Source organism: Strigops habroptila, chromosome 13, assembly GCF_004027225.2.
Source record: "Strigops habroptila isolate Jane chromosome 13, bStrHab1.2.pri, whole genome shotgun sequence".
Classification (NCBI taxonomy): Eukaryota; Metazoa; Chordata; class Aves; order Psittaciformes; family Psittacidae; genus Strigops; species Strigops habroptila.
Window position 1 is genome coordinate 9,934,498 of NC_044289.2, and position 16,515 is coordinate 9,951,012.

The 16,515-nt window shown below is 38.4% G+C and overlaps 1 protein-coding gene across 4 annotated transcripts in view; it reads right to left on the minus strand.

The window, feature by feature from the left end:
• The window catches only part of CSE1L (chromosome segregation 1 like), a 36,154-nt gene that overhangs the window by 12,148 nt on the left and 7,491 nt on the right, over window positions 1-16,515 (minus strand). For all 4 annotated transcript variants that reach the window (XM_030503494.1, XM_030503495.1, XM_030503498.1 and 1 more), the window contains exons 2-16: window positions 15,268-15,363; window positions 14,786-14,928; window positions 11,170-11,271; window positions 10,634-10,779; window positions 10,236-10,326; window positions 9,880-9,987; window positions 8,864-8,956; window positions 7,422-7,589; window positions 7,196-7,325; window positions 6,419-6,484; window positions 4,394-4,596; window positions 2,496-2,580; window positions 1,684-1,745; window positions 792-928; window positions 524-627 (exon numbers count right to left, since the gene is read on the minus strand). In XM_030503494.1, the coding sequence (XP_030359354.1) occupies window positions 524-627; window positions 792-928; window positions 1,684-1,745; window positions 2,496-2,580; window positions 4,394-4,596; window positions 6,419-6,484; window positions 7,196-7,325; window positions 7,422-7,589; window positions 8,864-8,956; window positions 9,880-9,987; window positions 10,236-10,326; window positions 10,634-10,779; window positions 11,170-11,271; window positions 14,786-14,928; window positions 15,268-15,352 (1,723 nt within the window). In that variant the 5' untranslated portion in view covers window positions 15,353-15,363. The remainder of the gene's footprint in view (window positions 1-523; window positions 628-791; window positions 929-1,683; window positions 1,746-2,495; window positions 2,581-4,393; window positions 4,597-6,418; window positions 6,485-7,195; window positions 7,326-7,421; window positions 7,590-8,863; window positions 8,957-9,879; window positions 9,988-10,235; window positions 10,327-10,633; window positions 10,780-11,169; window positions 11,272-14,785; window positions 14,929-15,267; window positions 15,364-16,515) is intronic.

Here is a 16,515-nt window from a genome sequence, read left to right on the forward strand (position 1 = left end):
CATATGCCTAAATCCTTTACCTTTTACTATTAAATCGAATCCCAAGGAATTAGGTACAATAAAAAAAGAGCACTTGCTGCAAGAACAATCAATCTATAAGCATGATAAAGGATAAAGCAGAACCTCATTATCTCCATTCTACAGACAGAGCACAGAAGATTAACCGACTTTGCAAAGACCATCATTTGTCTAGGGCTAGTCTCAAATCTTGGCATACTATTAGCCATAACTCACTTGGATCTCCTACTGATGCTGCTCAGGTAGCTGTCCTAACTACAGAGAATACCATTTGAGAAATAATTTGTCACAATACTGTTATGTTTAGTGTTTCACCTTGGTACCATAAATTCAGTCAAAGATGACTTAATACAGGCTGGTAAATAACTGTAGGCTGCACAAACCTCTTTAGCATGTTTATATAAATTAAGTTTTTTCAAGCAAAAATTTCAGCAGCCCGTAACTGTAAGCCTTTACCTCAAGTTAACAAAAGTTACTCTTATATTGCAGAACACAAAGCATTTACCTTTCATAATGTATTCATTTTCAGATGAGCCAGGAAGTGTGAGCGCTTTGAAAAGGTTTGTTAATAGCACTTCCACAAATGGTGCCATTTCTGCAGCTGTAATGCTGTTAAGTAAAACACAGCTCTTTACTGATGAAAGATATTCACAAACTTCAAGCATTTTACAATATTGTAATACTAAGAAATAAAAGATCCCCTGCAGATATTTCTCTGTTCTTAATGGACAAAACCTATGCAGCAATGAATTTATTTCTGCTTGAAAACTTACAGGGTGGTATTATTTGTCCCCCTCATGGTAAACAGTCTTTCAAGAGCATGGGCTGCGTAAGTATGGACCACAATACTTTCTGCTTGAAGATGATTGATTAAGAGAGGAATAGATACCAACAGTTGTTCTTTAGGTACCTACAAAAATGTAGCAACAAATTATACATATGTTACATAAAAATACAGATGGTTCAACACTAGAGCATAACCACACTGAGCTCATCAGCTACAAACTGAAAGCTTGGCAGAGGAAGAAACCTTAGAAGGCTCCTCCAGTTGCTAAATCGCACCTTGACAACCAAGAGGTACCTATTTCTGTCAATGCTTGTATATTTTCCCTGAACATCAATGTTACATTTGTTCAACAGTAAGTGCATATATTCCAAATGTATATTTCTTTTTTTACTTTGTCTTAACAAGCAATTAAAAAAAATAGCAAGCTTAAAAAAACCCCACCCCAATCCACAGATATTTCATAAGAGATGAAAAAAGGTGATCTACCATTTAGAACTAATATTAAATTTTCTTACTGCATCTCACAAATGGTAAAGCACAAAGTTGCTGTACTCTCTTTAACAACTCCTGCAATGATACGAGCAATCAAGTATATTTAGACTAACATTCACTTGGAAAAGTCTGAGTGTCACAGAACTAAGCATGCTAAGATGTTCAGTGCTCCCACAGCATATGGACAGCATATAGACTACATGTTAATTGGATATTTATAACAATATCATTCACTTTCAAAACTAAAAATGCATCTTGAAGTGTTATATATGACTATCAAACACCTGTTGAGTTAACATATGGCCAAGTAAGATAAATTAGGCTTGGCAAGTATAAAGTAACAAACTACAATATGTTTTTATCATAAGAGTAAAGGAGAAACTTACTTGGTTTCTAAAAATCATGATATATTTGATACCATCTGCTTTTAGCACAGGGAATTCATTCACTGCAATAGAAAAAAATGAAAATTTTGTTGATACTTTCATATATATGTGACTACTGAACATAAACTATATATAGAGGTGACATTAAGGCATGATTTTTCCCCTAAAAAGTAATACACACAGTGTTTTTCAACGTTGCTTAGTTTCAGCATTTCTGCATGGGCGCTGTTAGGCAAAGTCTCAGCTTTAGGTACAAACCATGCCCTAGTAACAGTAAGCGTACAGTCCAACACTCTCACATGACATTTCCCCTTCTGGCTCCCATTTTAACAGCCTCCTATTACATACTCCAAGACAACCCACTACATTCCAAATATGATAATTGCTGAAGCATAAAATAAATCATGTGGCTTAAATCTAGACATCCATAATCTCATCAATATGGGCTGATACAAGCTACGACCTAAACTTCAGTATTTTAACTTCTCAGGGTTTTGTTTAGCACAGAAGTTTGCCATAGTCTCTGATACAGAAATCAAATCACTTTGATTCAATTAGTTTAAACGTGTAGCTAATAGCAACCATGTGTGTGCATGCTCTGATCTTGAAGATAGCATGTGGCAATCCACCTTTGTTTGAAAGCTCATTCATTGCTCACCAAGCAAATCTGAATTACATCTGTGTGCCAGGTGACACAGCCTTCTGTCTCAGATTATGCTGATATGAGATCTTGAGCCTCAAGAAACAATGGTCACTGTCAAGACTGTAGCTGTATCATAAAAAATGCCATACCAAAATTAACATAAACTTACCACTTGCAGACTTTAAGTCAGGTTGAATGTGATTCACAAAGAATTCTGTCAGATTTACAAGTTCGTTGGCTTGTGTTATTCCATGCTAGAAAAGCAAAAAACAAACCAACTCTGGTTTTAGATGTTGACATTCAGCTAGGTTTCCTACTCCTTTTTATGTGTTTTTAATAAAAGCATTCTAAAGTGTGCACGCACATGATGAGCTCATTCAAATTGCACCTATGGCAGAGAGCCATCCAATTTCTTTTTCTTACTGTTTTTAATGTCTAGGTTTCAGCTATAGCACTACTGAGGTTTGAGGTTATCAGCTCTGAACTGAGGAACAGCAGCACTTAACATAGCAATAATCAACCAAAATTTTAGGTAGAAAATATCGGCATCTTATTAACTTGATACTTCTTTTTAAGATAGGCCTTTTAACACGGGAAAATTTAGGAGTCCAACTCCAATTCTGAATTACAGCCACAAAACAATGACTACTTAGTTTGCTCTGACAGAAAATGCAACTAATTTTTAAAACAGGGTTTTCGGATGGATATTTATCAATCAAGTGTTCTAAGTGATGTTATCTCATGTTTGCCACTAAATACCACAGAAAATGAAAGTTGTCCAAGTTAGCAGTTCACTAATTGCTGGGAGACTCCGGTTGCCAGTACGCAGCACTATTACTGGCAACTGCTGTGCAGTGGTATGTAACGACAGTTTCAAGACTGATAACCTTCAGCAAAACTGCATAACAATGCAGTGTAACAAGTTTTACTATGTTTGCCTCAAATCTGTCTTGTAAAGCCACTAAGATTTGAACTGTAATAACATTTAAAATATTTATTTTATTTGGTATTATTTGATGCTCTGAGGGCTAGAGCATATCTCCTATGGAGACAGGCTGAGAGAGCTGGGCTTGTTCAGCCTGGAGAAGAAAGGCTCCAAGGAGACCTTAGAGCAGCTTCCAGTGCCCAAAGGGAATGACAAGAAAGCTGGAGAGGGACTTTTTACAAGGGCCCGTAGGGACAGGACAAGGGGGAATGGTTTAAACTGACAGAGGGGAGATTTTCACAGGAAGAAGTTCTTCCCTGTGAGGGTGCTGAGGCGCTGGCACAGGGTGCCCAGAGAAGCTGTGGCTGCCCCATCCCTGGCAGTGTTCAAGGCCAGGTTGGACACAGGGGCTTGGAGCAACCTGCTCTAGTGGAAGGTGTCCCTGCCAGTGGCAGGGGGTTGGACCTGGATAAGCTTTAAGGTCCCTTCCAACCCAAACCATTCTATATTTCTATGATTTACAGGTGTATTAAGATCTGTCCTGTAAGGTATTTGATACAATGCTACTATTTCCAAATACAGTTCAGCTCAGGTGTGGCTTTTCAATGTATCCAGCCTATTAGTTACGTTCTCCCAAACAAGTAGTGAGATCCATTTCCAGACACCATTAGCATTCACATGCCATTTCCAAATCATAAACACTCAAATAACAGGAAACATCATGACAAGAACTCTAAGAGTCACTTACTTTCCTTCTAGTCTGCTTAACACTTCTGATCATCTCCTGTAAAGCTAAATTTGGCCATCCATGGCTTGCAAACTCTGGCTCAGTACCATGTAAAAGCTCAGAGATTCTAGACCCAAGCTAATTGTGCTGCATTGTATAGCTGCTTCATACATGCTAATAAGACCCACCAAATGGTCACAAATGATTGTTAACTTTGCCCAATCGATCTGAAGATCAGACACCAACAAATTAACAACTGTAATAAGATTGTATAATGGGCAACTTTCAGTCTTATCAACATTAAACTACTAGAAACACAGTTACTCCCATTCTGAAACAGCATAAAACAAATCACAGTCCTCATGCACACTGTAGTATTTGAATATGGATTAAAATGAATAGAATGTGAAGGTACCTTCTGTGTTTGAGCTTTGGATGCCAAAGACGTAACAAGGTAAATAGCTGCATCTTTGTGCTTCCAGTTAACAGATGGATTCTTTGCATATTCTTGCAGCATAGAATTAACATATCCAGAAAAAATCCCTGTCACAGGTCCTTCAAAAAATCTGCACAAGCCTCTGACCAGATCACAAGCTGCTCTGCGCCTGGTGTCAATATCTGCATGAGAACCAAAGATTCTTTGGATATAAGAAATACACAGCTTTTCATATTAATAAACATAACAATAATAATAATAAACAGTATACAGATTCTCAAGTTACAGCCACACCTTATGTTTATTATTGCAATCCTCCACACTGATATATAAGACATTAAGTCTTCTTACTGTCATAACAGGGACTATATGTACAACAAAGAGAGGAATGGACCCCCCCCAATGCTGCCTCTGTGTTCACAGGTTTTACTACCCTCTAAAGAACATTTCTGTAGGCATGCAGGGGCATGACAATTACGCACCAGAATGTACTGGGTCTGGTTGGGATGGAGTTAAATTTTCCTCATAGCAGCCCATATGGTGCTGTGTTTTGTACTGGCGACTAAAACTGTTGATAACACCCCAGTGTTTTGGCTGTTGCTACAGAGCGCTTGCACAGTGTCAAGGCTTTCTCTTTTTCCCTGCTCTGCCTTCCCAGCAAGTAGGCTGGGGGAGGGCAAGGAGTCGGAAGAGGACACAACCTGGACAGCTGATCTGAACTGACCAAAGGGTTATTCCATGCCATGTAACACCATGCTCAGCAATAAAAACTGAGGAGGGATGTTTTTTTGGGTAGGTAGCCATTGCTCAGGGGCAGGCTGGGCATCAGTCTACTTGTAGGAGGCAGCGAGCCATTGACTTCCTCACTCCCCCCTTGTTTTTTCTTCCTCTTTCTTTCACTCAAACTGTCTTTATCCAGGAATCTTCTCACTTTTACTAATCTTATTCTCACCCTAATCCCACTGCACCAGAGTGGGGAATAAGCAAGCTGCTGAGTGGTGCTTTTTGCTGGCCCACAACACTGAACCAGTGCATTTTTGAAAAGAAAAAAAAAAGAAATAAAAATCTGTGAAAATTTCTTATTTCAAGAAAGGGGGGGGAGAAGGGAGAAGTCAGATGGCCTTTAATACAATTTACTAACAGAAGGGAGAGAAGGAAAATAAAGCAAGTCAGTTTAAATGCAGCAGAGGACATTTCTAAATTAAGCTCTGGAGAACACAAATATTCCTTGCCTCAATTTTCTTAAGAGCAGAAGTAGCTAACAAATAAAACCTTCACGAACACCTAAAATGCAGCTAATCCTGCACGCATACATCTATTCGTAAGAACAGATTCTTAAATCCATCATGAAGATTATTAAAGTGTCAGTCAGCAAACTATTAGCAGCACAGAACAGCATATCCAGAACTGTCACACAGATCGAGATTGGGTTCGTTTGTGCTCTGACCTGGCTGAAGCCCAGACAGCTACACTCAGAAGATCAAGTAGCTCTGTTAGCAGAGCAGTGTGTTTTCAGGGTGGTTACTGTATTGGTTTGAACACAGTGCCTGTGTACAAGGCCTGGCTGGTGTCCAGCTGGCTTGATCACAGATTTGCATGCAACACCAGTCAGAATTTCAGTTTAAACATGATAGACTACTAAATACAGGCACAGTCTCTCCACGTTATTTAAAACTCTATGCATAGGAACTAAACACACAACTGTGGCTACTATTCCGTGTTGACTTACAGGCTATATTTGCTGAAATAAGAATGTGTGCAGTGCAGGAGACATACCAATCCAATTAAGGAAAAAGCCCTATAGGAACACTGATCAAAACAAAAAGACACTGTGATGGGAAATCCTGACAGCAGACTTGATCAAAACCTGGATAAAATCTCTTGTAGGAGGGGAGGGAACCTTCCCAATTTAAAAAATAAGTTATAAAAGCTTCAGTAAATTGCTTCAACTCTTCAGAGCTATATTTAAAGACCAAGTATTCTTAGTATAAATCTGTGGATTACCAGATCCTTCCAAATCCCTTCTTATATATTCTTCAGAATTATCTTCAAATGCTTCTTCATCAGCCGCTGAAAATATAAAATGCAGAGAAGTTTAAGTACTGAAGTGTCTAGTGGTTTTTTAGGATAAAAAGGTGTATTATCATCAACTTGCTATTTCTTCCAAGTACTTTTCTATAACACTAATAGAAATTAATCAGAAGTATCAAGACTAGCCTGTTTAGCTTGCTGCTGCCTCACAAATTAGTCTTTCATACTCTTGAGCTGATGCATTCCAGATTTAAAAATTAGGAAAAGCACAGATAAAAAAGATAAGACATATTCAACACTAAGTGTATTTAAAGACGCTTCCTGACTCACAGACTTAGGAAAGAGGAAAGCTTCTTATCACTGCAATACATTTTCACAGCATTTTATACACTAGGATCAATGGGATCACATCAAAACTTGGATAAATAGATGTTACAATTTAGTAGGCTTGATATCCACACCTATTTACACTCCTTGATACTCACTTTAAGCATGAAAAGTTACTGGTGGTACATGAGCTAGACTTCCTATACTGGCATCTCAAATTGAAAAGTAAGACAGAAAAATTACTAGATATATTCATACAATTCTACAAAGCACATAGGACAGCAATCAGTTACGGAATCTTGGTTTTCAATCTCGTATTACAGTACACAAGAGGTAATCCTCAATTCTTAGTCCAGCAAAGCAACATATCATAATTAGTTAGATTTTTTTGTGTCTTTGAAAACTTAAGTCTCAAAGAGTTACCTCTAAATTCCATATTGGGAACAATAACTTTTTCACAGATGCTTGTCAATGTATTCTGGTCTTCAAACAGATGCTTGTAATGGGGTCTCTCACAAACAGAGGCCAGAAACTGGATTGCATTACTAACCAGCTAGAACAGCACAAACAGAACACACACAGTTTTAGCATGGCTGACCAATTTATAGTTTGCTATTAAACTTGACAAAATCCGTTTACAACAACTTACCAAGTCATATTTCACTTCCTGGCCTGTTGTGACTAACAGATTCCAGATTGCTGTCACAAAACGTGGCAGGTAAGGCTGGAATTCTTCATCGTATTTTTGAGCATATAGAGCAGCATTATCACAAATTTGTGATTTCAAGAGCTCCAGTAATCCAGCTTCCTCTTCATCCTCACATAAAACAGAACTAACAACTTAAACATCCAAACTTCAACACTACTTAGATAATAAAAGTATAAACATATTTGAAGGAAGTATTTACACTATAATTTTACCATGTTCTAAGTAGGTGAAAGAAATCCCTCTCACGTCCCTACAATTACTATATTTTGCTGATGTGTACTGGAACTGCACTGCAAGTTATAAACCATACCTACATTTCTAATGAAAGTACTATGCACTTTAAACCATTTAGACCTGATACAGTTTGACATGAAATTAATTACAAATCTAATAGGAAAAAAAGACAACACAAGGCGCTGAAAACAATACGCTGAGAGAACACTGTATCTTGCTGCTTCAAATGGGAGTAGTTGTAAAGTACTCTCCTTCCCCATACCAACACAGGTGCCCATGGAACCACAAGGCAAAGTGAATTGGGAAACTGAGCTGGTATCAAAACAAACAAACAAAACCCCAAAACACTGAACAACCAACCACCACCCTAGTCCCCACCTTTCAGTTTTAATGCCTACCACTTCCTGACTCAGTTCAGCACACAGCTGCATGAATGTCTGTGCTGGGAAATGGCCCACAGACACCAGAGAAAAGAGCAACAAAGCTGCTCTCAGCAGCAGCGTTAGACTAAAACAACTGTGAAACTGTAGCACAGGATACACTTAACACGCCTCTTTACTGTAAAGAAACTTACAGCCTTGCTTTGTCTCCACCACCTGGCAAACTATTGTACTGCATCTCGAAGACATTTAAAATGGAGAAAGCTTGCACGAAATTCATTTGAGCTTTGATGACTTGGTATCATCTTTCACGTGTAAAATTACTATTTCTTATAACTAGACAGAAAACGCTAAACTAAAGTACTTAACGATGTCATGCCTTCTATGTTCAACTGTTTCAAGTTAAGATACCCTGTTTTCTAAAACATAGTGCATTGAAATACCTGAAAGATAAGAGAAAACCTGAGCACTCTGACTCTAAAGATCAGGTTACTTCAGCAGAAGTCCCTCAAATAATCTACTCATTGCTGAGTATGTGTAATTTGCTTTCCATGCACAGCTGTGTATACCTGTAACTGAGATACAACTTCAAGAACTGGACTGCAAATTTCTTAGACAACGGAGCAACTTCTCTTAAACCCCATCTCCTTATCATCGTTCCATTCCTTTGTTTACCCAGCAAAGGAAACATTGCATTATTCAGAGTTAAACCTAAGTTCTCCCTCTGCACTACACAGAAGCAAACCAGGAGGTTTATGCAGTACTTACATCAGTCTGCAAAAGTTTATTATCTAAAGTTAAAAGACTGTGAAAATTTGTCATCCACGTTTCCATGTTATCTTCAAAAAACTCAGGAAGATCCTGTGAAGGAAAAGCATAAATCTACATTTTAATTTCTGATTGCATTCCTCAGATAACATACCTACATTGTAAGCAGTAAGTATCCACCTTATGATCTAATGAGGGACAACAATGTGTGGAAAACAGTCTGCAAAACAAAACACTTCTCCCTCCTCCTTCCAAATGAAATCCCTCCAGACAGAGGCTTTGGAATACAGTTTTTCCAAATAAACTAGTTGCTCACACCCAAACAGCCTACAGTTTTGTAAAGAAGGAACATTATTGCCTCTGATTCTCTGAGCAAGAAAGCACAAGCCTCCCTTTTAACTCCAGCTTGCTCTTTTGCCCAATATGGAAGAACAGCCCAAGCAATCAAGGCATGATTACCACACTTCAGAGGCTTATGTTCACGTTGAGACACTACATATATGTCATCTCAAAGTAGCTTTTTACCTTTTTTCATATAGTGCATTTATTTAATAATGTTAGAAATTAAGATCCAGTTTCAAAACAAAAAACCCCACACTGCTACCAGAATTACTTGCTGTTACAGTGCTACAGAGCTACTAGTTTTTAATTGACTTTCAGCTACATGACTGAGTTAATGTCAGTACAGACATATTTATAAAGGAGCACAGTGAGTACAAACTCAGGCATTTGACTTCTGTCCTTCACAGCTCATACTCTGAGAACTCCTTGTACAACACCTCCTTGCTATGACACCAGCTTAGACTCTCTTGAACTTTTGTTCAGATAGGGCCAAGCTAATGTGTTAATTAACCCCATCCTTACTGTGCCTTTACTCCATCATTGATGCAGACAGTCAACTGTTATTTTTGTGATAAAGCATGGCCTTAAAAGCTGCCTCAAACGGTTCCTATAAATAAAAGCATAAAAGCTTCCTGATGTCAAAGGAGAACTATTAGAAGAACAAGAAAATTCACCTGAAAATTTAAACTGTAGAACAGCTTCGCAATTAGAATGAGGGAAGAAAAGAGAACCTTCAAAGCACTAGCATCATTTGCATGTGTGCTGCAAAGTTCAATAGTTGCCTGGAAAAAGACATAAGATTCAGTCAAGTAACACACACAAACCACATTGACAAGTGCATTGAAAAGTGTCATGTAACTTTATTTCTTTTTTAAACCAGAAAACACAGTTCTTTTTCCTCCCCTTACTTTATAGTTTGAACCTCATTAAAGTTTCAAAGCAATCATTCCTAAGTTCTCATTTTACAGACATTCACAATAAGCATTTCAGAACTTTAAACTTGTTTTAGAAATGACTCAACAAGAAATACCTTAAAGAGATTTGTCAAGGGCAAAGCAAAGCCATCAAGGACAAGTTTGATCTCTGTCCATAATTCGTTTGACTTAAATTCATGGCGGTACCTGAGAAGTGGAAGAGAAATACATGAGAAAATAGAATAGAGTCTTCACATGCAATACCAAATTAACTTGCATATGATTCAAGTGCTGAACCTTGAAACAAATACTGTCAAGTAAACAAGAACTAAACAATATAGTTCAAGACCATGCAAGGTGTAAATCTGTCAAGCACTTAAAATCTTACTAAAAAAATCAGTACGAGTAGAAGCCACAACTGTAGACTTTGTAAATCTACAAAATTCTAATGATAAAAATATAGAGTTGAATAGCAATTTTACAATCCACATACTAACTCCCTTATTTCTAATACCTTTTAAATAAGGAGTGAGCAGTGCGAAGTACCCCATTGATGACATAGAAATCTCCACTTTGAAAGCGGTTCACCATTTCTGTCAGCAAGTCTGGCCATTTCTGAGGAAAGTCTTCCCGACCAATAATACTAATAGCATCACTTAACTGGAAAGGAAACATAACCATTACATGATGTAAAGAGTGGGTCACTCACAACAAAAAATGCAGCAGTCATGCAAGATGATGCAAATATCTGAGAAAATGCTTGTTATTCTTGTCAGATTCAAAAATCACTGGGTTAAATATCTACTACTTTTCACCTCAAATGATGTATTTAACTGCCTAATACCAGAATTTAGCTATAAGATTATATTTTGATTGCCTTTTTAAAAAATAAAATTAAAGCAGGTAGAGGTAGCTACGATATACACCAAATTATTTGGATCAGGATGACCTCATTGGTAAGAGAACTGAGCTCTGCTGATAATCAGAGCCTCCAGACGTGCTTAAAATACTCAAAAGCCTCATGAACACAACCAGGAATTGACGTATTACCTGCTTTTGAATTTGTTCTGGGCTGCTAAGCATCAAGGGCACTATGTTGGCTTTAATGGCTATCCTGTCTGATTCACATATTTTGTTCGGTTCATCCTCAACCTGAAATTAAACCAGTAATCAAGTCAGTATACTCCAGGCAACGAGTGAATATCAGCATTTCAGAAACCAACTGCTCATACTGATTTATGTAACTATTACATTGTTAAAGAAGATCTGTTTAAGACATTGCCTACAATGAATCTGTAACAGTAGTACCTGAAAAAAGCTGGAAAGAATTAAACCCTTCTGTAAAACTTTGAACTAGTTTTTTCTCCTTCTCTAATGGAAACTTTTCAAATCAACAATTCAGCAGAAGCAAGGGTGGGTGCATATGCCATTAACATACATAAGTTTAACCAAGTCTCCTCTTCCACCACAAAATCACATCTCTGTCCTCACTTCTGCTGACATCGAAGATTTATTTTGTGCAAGCTGCCTCAAGCCATGCTTTCTAGAAACTGTACATGAAGATGCAAGTTACACAACCAAAACCATAACATTGACTTTAAGAGTTATCCAATCAAAGTATCAACCAGGCAGTAGTGCCAAGTGGTAGTAAATTACAGTCCCTGCTAGGGAAATCAAATAAGGAGGCTTGTCACCAACCAGTGACAGCCATGATAGCCACATTACTTGTGATGACAGCACTGAAGTTTAGAAACCTCGTAATTATCCAGCAATTAAAAGAGGTAAGCGCCTCCAGAGAGCAATTCAATGACCTTAAGATGCCTTAAACCAGATGACACTACTACCCTCTTTGTCACCCCCCTTTCATCATCTTCCTGTAAACTTAAAAAATAATGTAGCAATTTCAAAATTTCCAGTTATGCTCTGGCTCTAACACCAGTCACAAGTGGTGTTCCCCAGGGCCCAGTGCTGGGGCCAGTTCTGTTTAATATCTTCATCAATGATCTGGATGAGAGGATCGAGTGCACCCTCAGTCAGCTTGAAGACAACACCAAGCTGGGTAAGAGTGTTGATCTGCTGGAGGGCAGGAAAGCTCTGCAGAGAGATCTGGACAGGCTGGATCCATGGGCCAATGGTATGAGGTTCAGCAAGGCTTGGTGCTGGGTCCTGCACTTGGGTCACAACAATGCCATGGAATGCTCCAGGCTTGGGAAGAGTGGCTGGAAAGCTGCCTTGCAGAAAAGGAGCTGGAGATGTTGGTCAACAGTCAGCTAAATATGACCCAGCTTGTGCCCAGGTGGCCAAGAAAGCCAATAGCATCCTAGCCTGTATCAGCAACAGTGTGGCCAGCAGGACTAGAAAAGAGGCTGTCCCCCTGTACTCAGCACTGGTGAAGCTGCACCCCAGATACTGTGTTCAGTTTGAGGCCCCTCACTACAAGAAAGACATTAAGGCGCTGGAGCATGTCCAAAGAAAGGGAATGAAGCTGGTGAAGGGTCTGGAGCACAAGCCCTGTAAGGAGTGGCTGAGGGAACTGGGGTTGTTGAGCCTGGAGAAAACGAGGCTGAGAGGAGACCTTGCTCTCTACAACTACAATATCCTTTCAGCTAACAATGTGCGGGTCAGTCTCTTCTCCCAAGTAACAAGCGATAGGACAAGAGGAGATGGCCTCAAGTTGCACCAGGGAAGGTTTAGATATTTAGATTGGATATTAGGAAAAATTTATTTACTGAAAGGGTTGTCAATCATTGAATAGGCTGCCCAGGGAAGTGGTGGAGTCCCCATCCCTGGAGATATTTAAATGATGCGTAGATGTGGGACATGGTTCAGTGGTGGACTTGGCAGTGCAAGATTAACAGTGGGACTCAATGATCTTAAAAGGTTTTTTCCAACCTAAACGATTCTATGATTATATAAACAAGCAATTATAACAAGACACAGAGAACTTGCTTTTCCTCTTCTATCACATTGCACTGAATCAGAAGAATGTACAGAATAATTATATATACATTAAAAACCACAAAAAGATGATGATCTTTAAAACGTAAGGTTTACAAGTTCATATGATGTGAAAGGCAGCAGTAAGAGTACAAGGCAAGCTCCAAGCAGAGAGGCAAGGCTCACTGTTATGTATTCTGATAGACAAGGACAGAGAAAGCGGAGAGATCAGCAACAGCAAATCCTACTCTGCAGTTCTGTATGAGATTTTTCAAAGAAATGAGACCTTTTAGCAGGACATGAGAGGCAGCACAGAGCTGACTGTTCTGTACATCCTTAAAAATAAATTTAAACAAAGCAAACTCTTTTCTCTCCCCAGAAATGCCCTGTCCCTCTGGCTCTCCAGGCTCTACCAAATTGAAGCCCTTGAATAGGTAAGACTCTTTTTTCCACTGGGCTTTGTATTAGTCAGGTTCATGGCTGCTGAATTAAACCACGTGATCTAGGTAAGCCAGCCTTACAGCTGTGTTTTATATTCATGCAGCTGCTCTTGAAATGAAAGCTTCAATTTTGGACAAAACAATGTGCTTGAAGCCACATAGCAATCATAACAGCCCTCTGGATGCGCCTACTGCATAGCGTATCCACCTACTCCAAAACATCTCATCCTGAATTGCATCAGCAATCCATAAGAAGGAAGCCACTTACAGATTTTTTCCATAACAGAACATTATTTCTACTTACAATGTATTACAGATAAAGATGCAATCTAGGGGAAATGACTGAGAATAAAGGATTACAGGGACAAAGCTCTAGAAATTTCATGCCAGACTGAATGTGCTGATCTTATCAAACATCACCAGCTCTAGAACTGCTACAGCTTCCTAATGTTGGTATGAGGGGCAGGGGAGAAATCACCTGCAAATCTGTAAGTAGGTACCAACTAAGATGTAATGACAAAATAACAGTTTCCTCACAATAAAGCAAAGTTATACATTTGCTATTTTCCAGATGCAAACTGTACTTTCAGTGAGACAAAGCATGAACAGAATATTAAAACCTCTTATTGCTGACGGAGCTGAGCTCTTAAACACAACACTTTCTACCACAAATTAGATTTCATGAATGTTAAAAGCTGAGTCAAAAACGTTTCTGAATTCTTCAAAACAAAGGATAAAAAAGGATTAAGCAGCAATACTTCTGTTTGATGTCTACAAATACTTCTAAGTGTTAAACTGGTAAGGCCACCAAAATAAACTGTTCCACACTATTCTGTGCCCCAGAAGCATTAACATGAAAGAGAAACTAATATCATCACATTCAGCTGCAGGGCTGGCTTGAAATCTTTGTAACACCAGAACAATAGATACAGGCCAAATTGGCCAGCTCCTCTACACAGACACTTCACAATCATTTCAGTTTAAATAACACTATTGTTAGTTAAATGAGCTTTAAATATTCTGCTTCTGCAAGATATACACATAATATTAGCGAAAATTATTTGTTCACCATTTTATCACACAGCTCTAGTTCTTTTTAATAAAATGGACTCCAATAGTTCAGGTTTTAGTGCCTCATCTGTAAATTACACCTTGTGTTTGTTCTCTGCATGATCTACTTTCTTTCAGACTACAGACATACACACATTCTTCAAGGTTACTGTAGAATATCTTATTGTACCTTAAAAGGATTATTAAATCTTAGCACAGTTATTTGCTAGGATACCTACAATTCTCCAGTTCCTTTTAATATAATTCTTGAACGTTACAGATGCACAAACTTTGATGACATTTTCCTGTGATTTCTCCAGCAGCGTTAAGAGTAACAATGGATAATTCTGGTTTCCTTCAACTGACTCCAGAAACTTTTCCGCTGTAAGAGGAATATATGAAGGTTAGCAAAAGCTGAACTGATTTTTCTAATGGGAGTCCTATGATTCCTCGAGTGTCTATTTAAAATAATCAATACATCAACACTTCCCCAGAGTTTCACAAGAACAGAAACACAGAGCAAGTCTGACACGAGGTACGGTACCTTCTTTACTAATAAGCTCTTTATAATGCATCTGCTATTAACAAAAGCTCACTTCAAAGCAGGATGTGGAAATATTGCCTCCCCACCGTTTTTAAAGGTCATAACCTGGTAGAAGTAAACCTTGGAAGAGGCAAAAAGAAACCAAACCTTGTTTGGCCAGTCATGAGAATCACTTACCAGGACGCCTTATAGCAGGATCTGGATCTAGTGTTTTCTTTAGATACTCAGTTAAAGTCTGTAAATTGGCATCACTCAGCTCCATTTTGGCAGAACCTAAAACCCACAAGTAGTTTAGTTACAAATACAGATCTGGAAATCTATCCTATAAGCTACATCTATGTACATCAGTTCTTTCTGACCACACCTCATAAAGCATGGCCCTATCTTCCCCATCTCATGCACTAAAACAACAGTTAGCAGGCACCAAGCACAAACCAGAACACATTCCATTTCTTCAATGACAAGTAACTGCTATTTGCTAGTTTACTGAAACCAAACTCCTAGAACAAGATCACAAATAGAGCAAACCAGGTACAGCCAAAGATGATCTCTTGCCCTTTCAGGACAACAGGAGTTTGGGCTTGCTTTTGAGAACTACTGTCAGCTACAGAATCATATTCTTGGTTGAAAAAGCTGAATAGTCCTGCCCTACATAACTGTAAATAGAACAATTCAAAGTGTATTGGAGAGTCAAGGCTTGTTTAGAATTAAGTACTCATTATTAAAGAAAACACTTAACAGAAAATTAATTTTTTATAAAGAGACAAAAGACTGTGCAAAGCCAGAGGGTTTGTCCACCCTCTAAAATTAACTCAGAGCAGGGCGGGAGTTAATTTAAACTGCAATTCCTATTACAGAATAACTGTGTGCAATAAGTCTAAATTACTCCTCTCTAGTAACTCTCCCACACATATTCTCACACTAACCTCAGTGATCTATTTACTTCACAGCTTTAACTGGAATAATTAAACTTACAGTAACACTAAACCAGCAGCAAGACATGCTTTAATGGACATGCTCAGGATATCCTCATCAATCTGCCCACCAATCTTACCACCAGCAGCACAGTTCACTCTCTACAGAGGCAATGAGGAAGCAAAGATTTCCATTTTTAATCTGGAGTTTCTAATTAGCAAAACAGACTGAAGTTTGCCTGTGCCACTTTTGATTTGTTTAATGTTGATTATTAGTGCAATAAATACAGTTTCTATTTAAGCATGCTTGCAAAGGCAGTGAGTTTTAATGACAATTTTCATTTGAACTATGGCTTCTGCATCAGCAAAAGCATCCTGAAATTAACTGAATGTTAAACGAGCAATTCAAATACCAACATATTTTGCAAAAAGTCAAAAATCTACCTAAAGAGTCCTGTCTCCCATGTTTCTCTCCCTTTACCTTTTGGGGGTTTAGTTGTCTGTAGTCCTG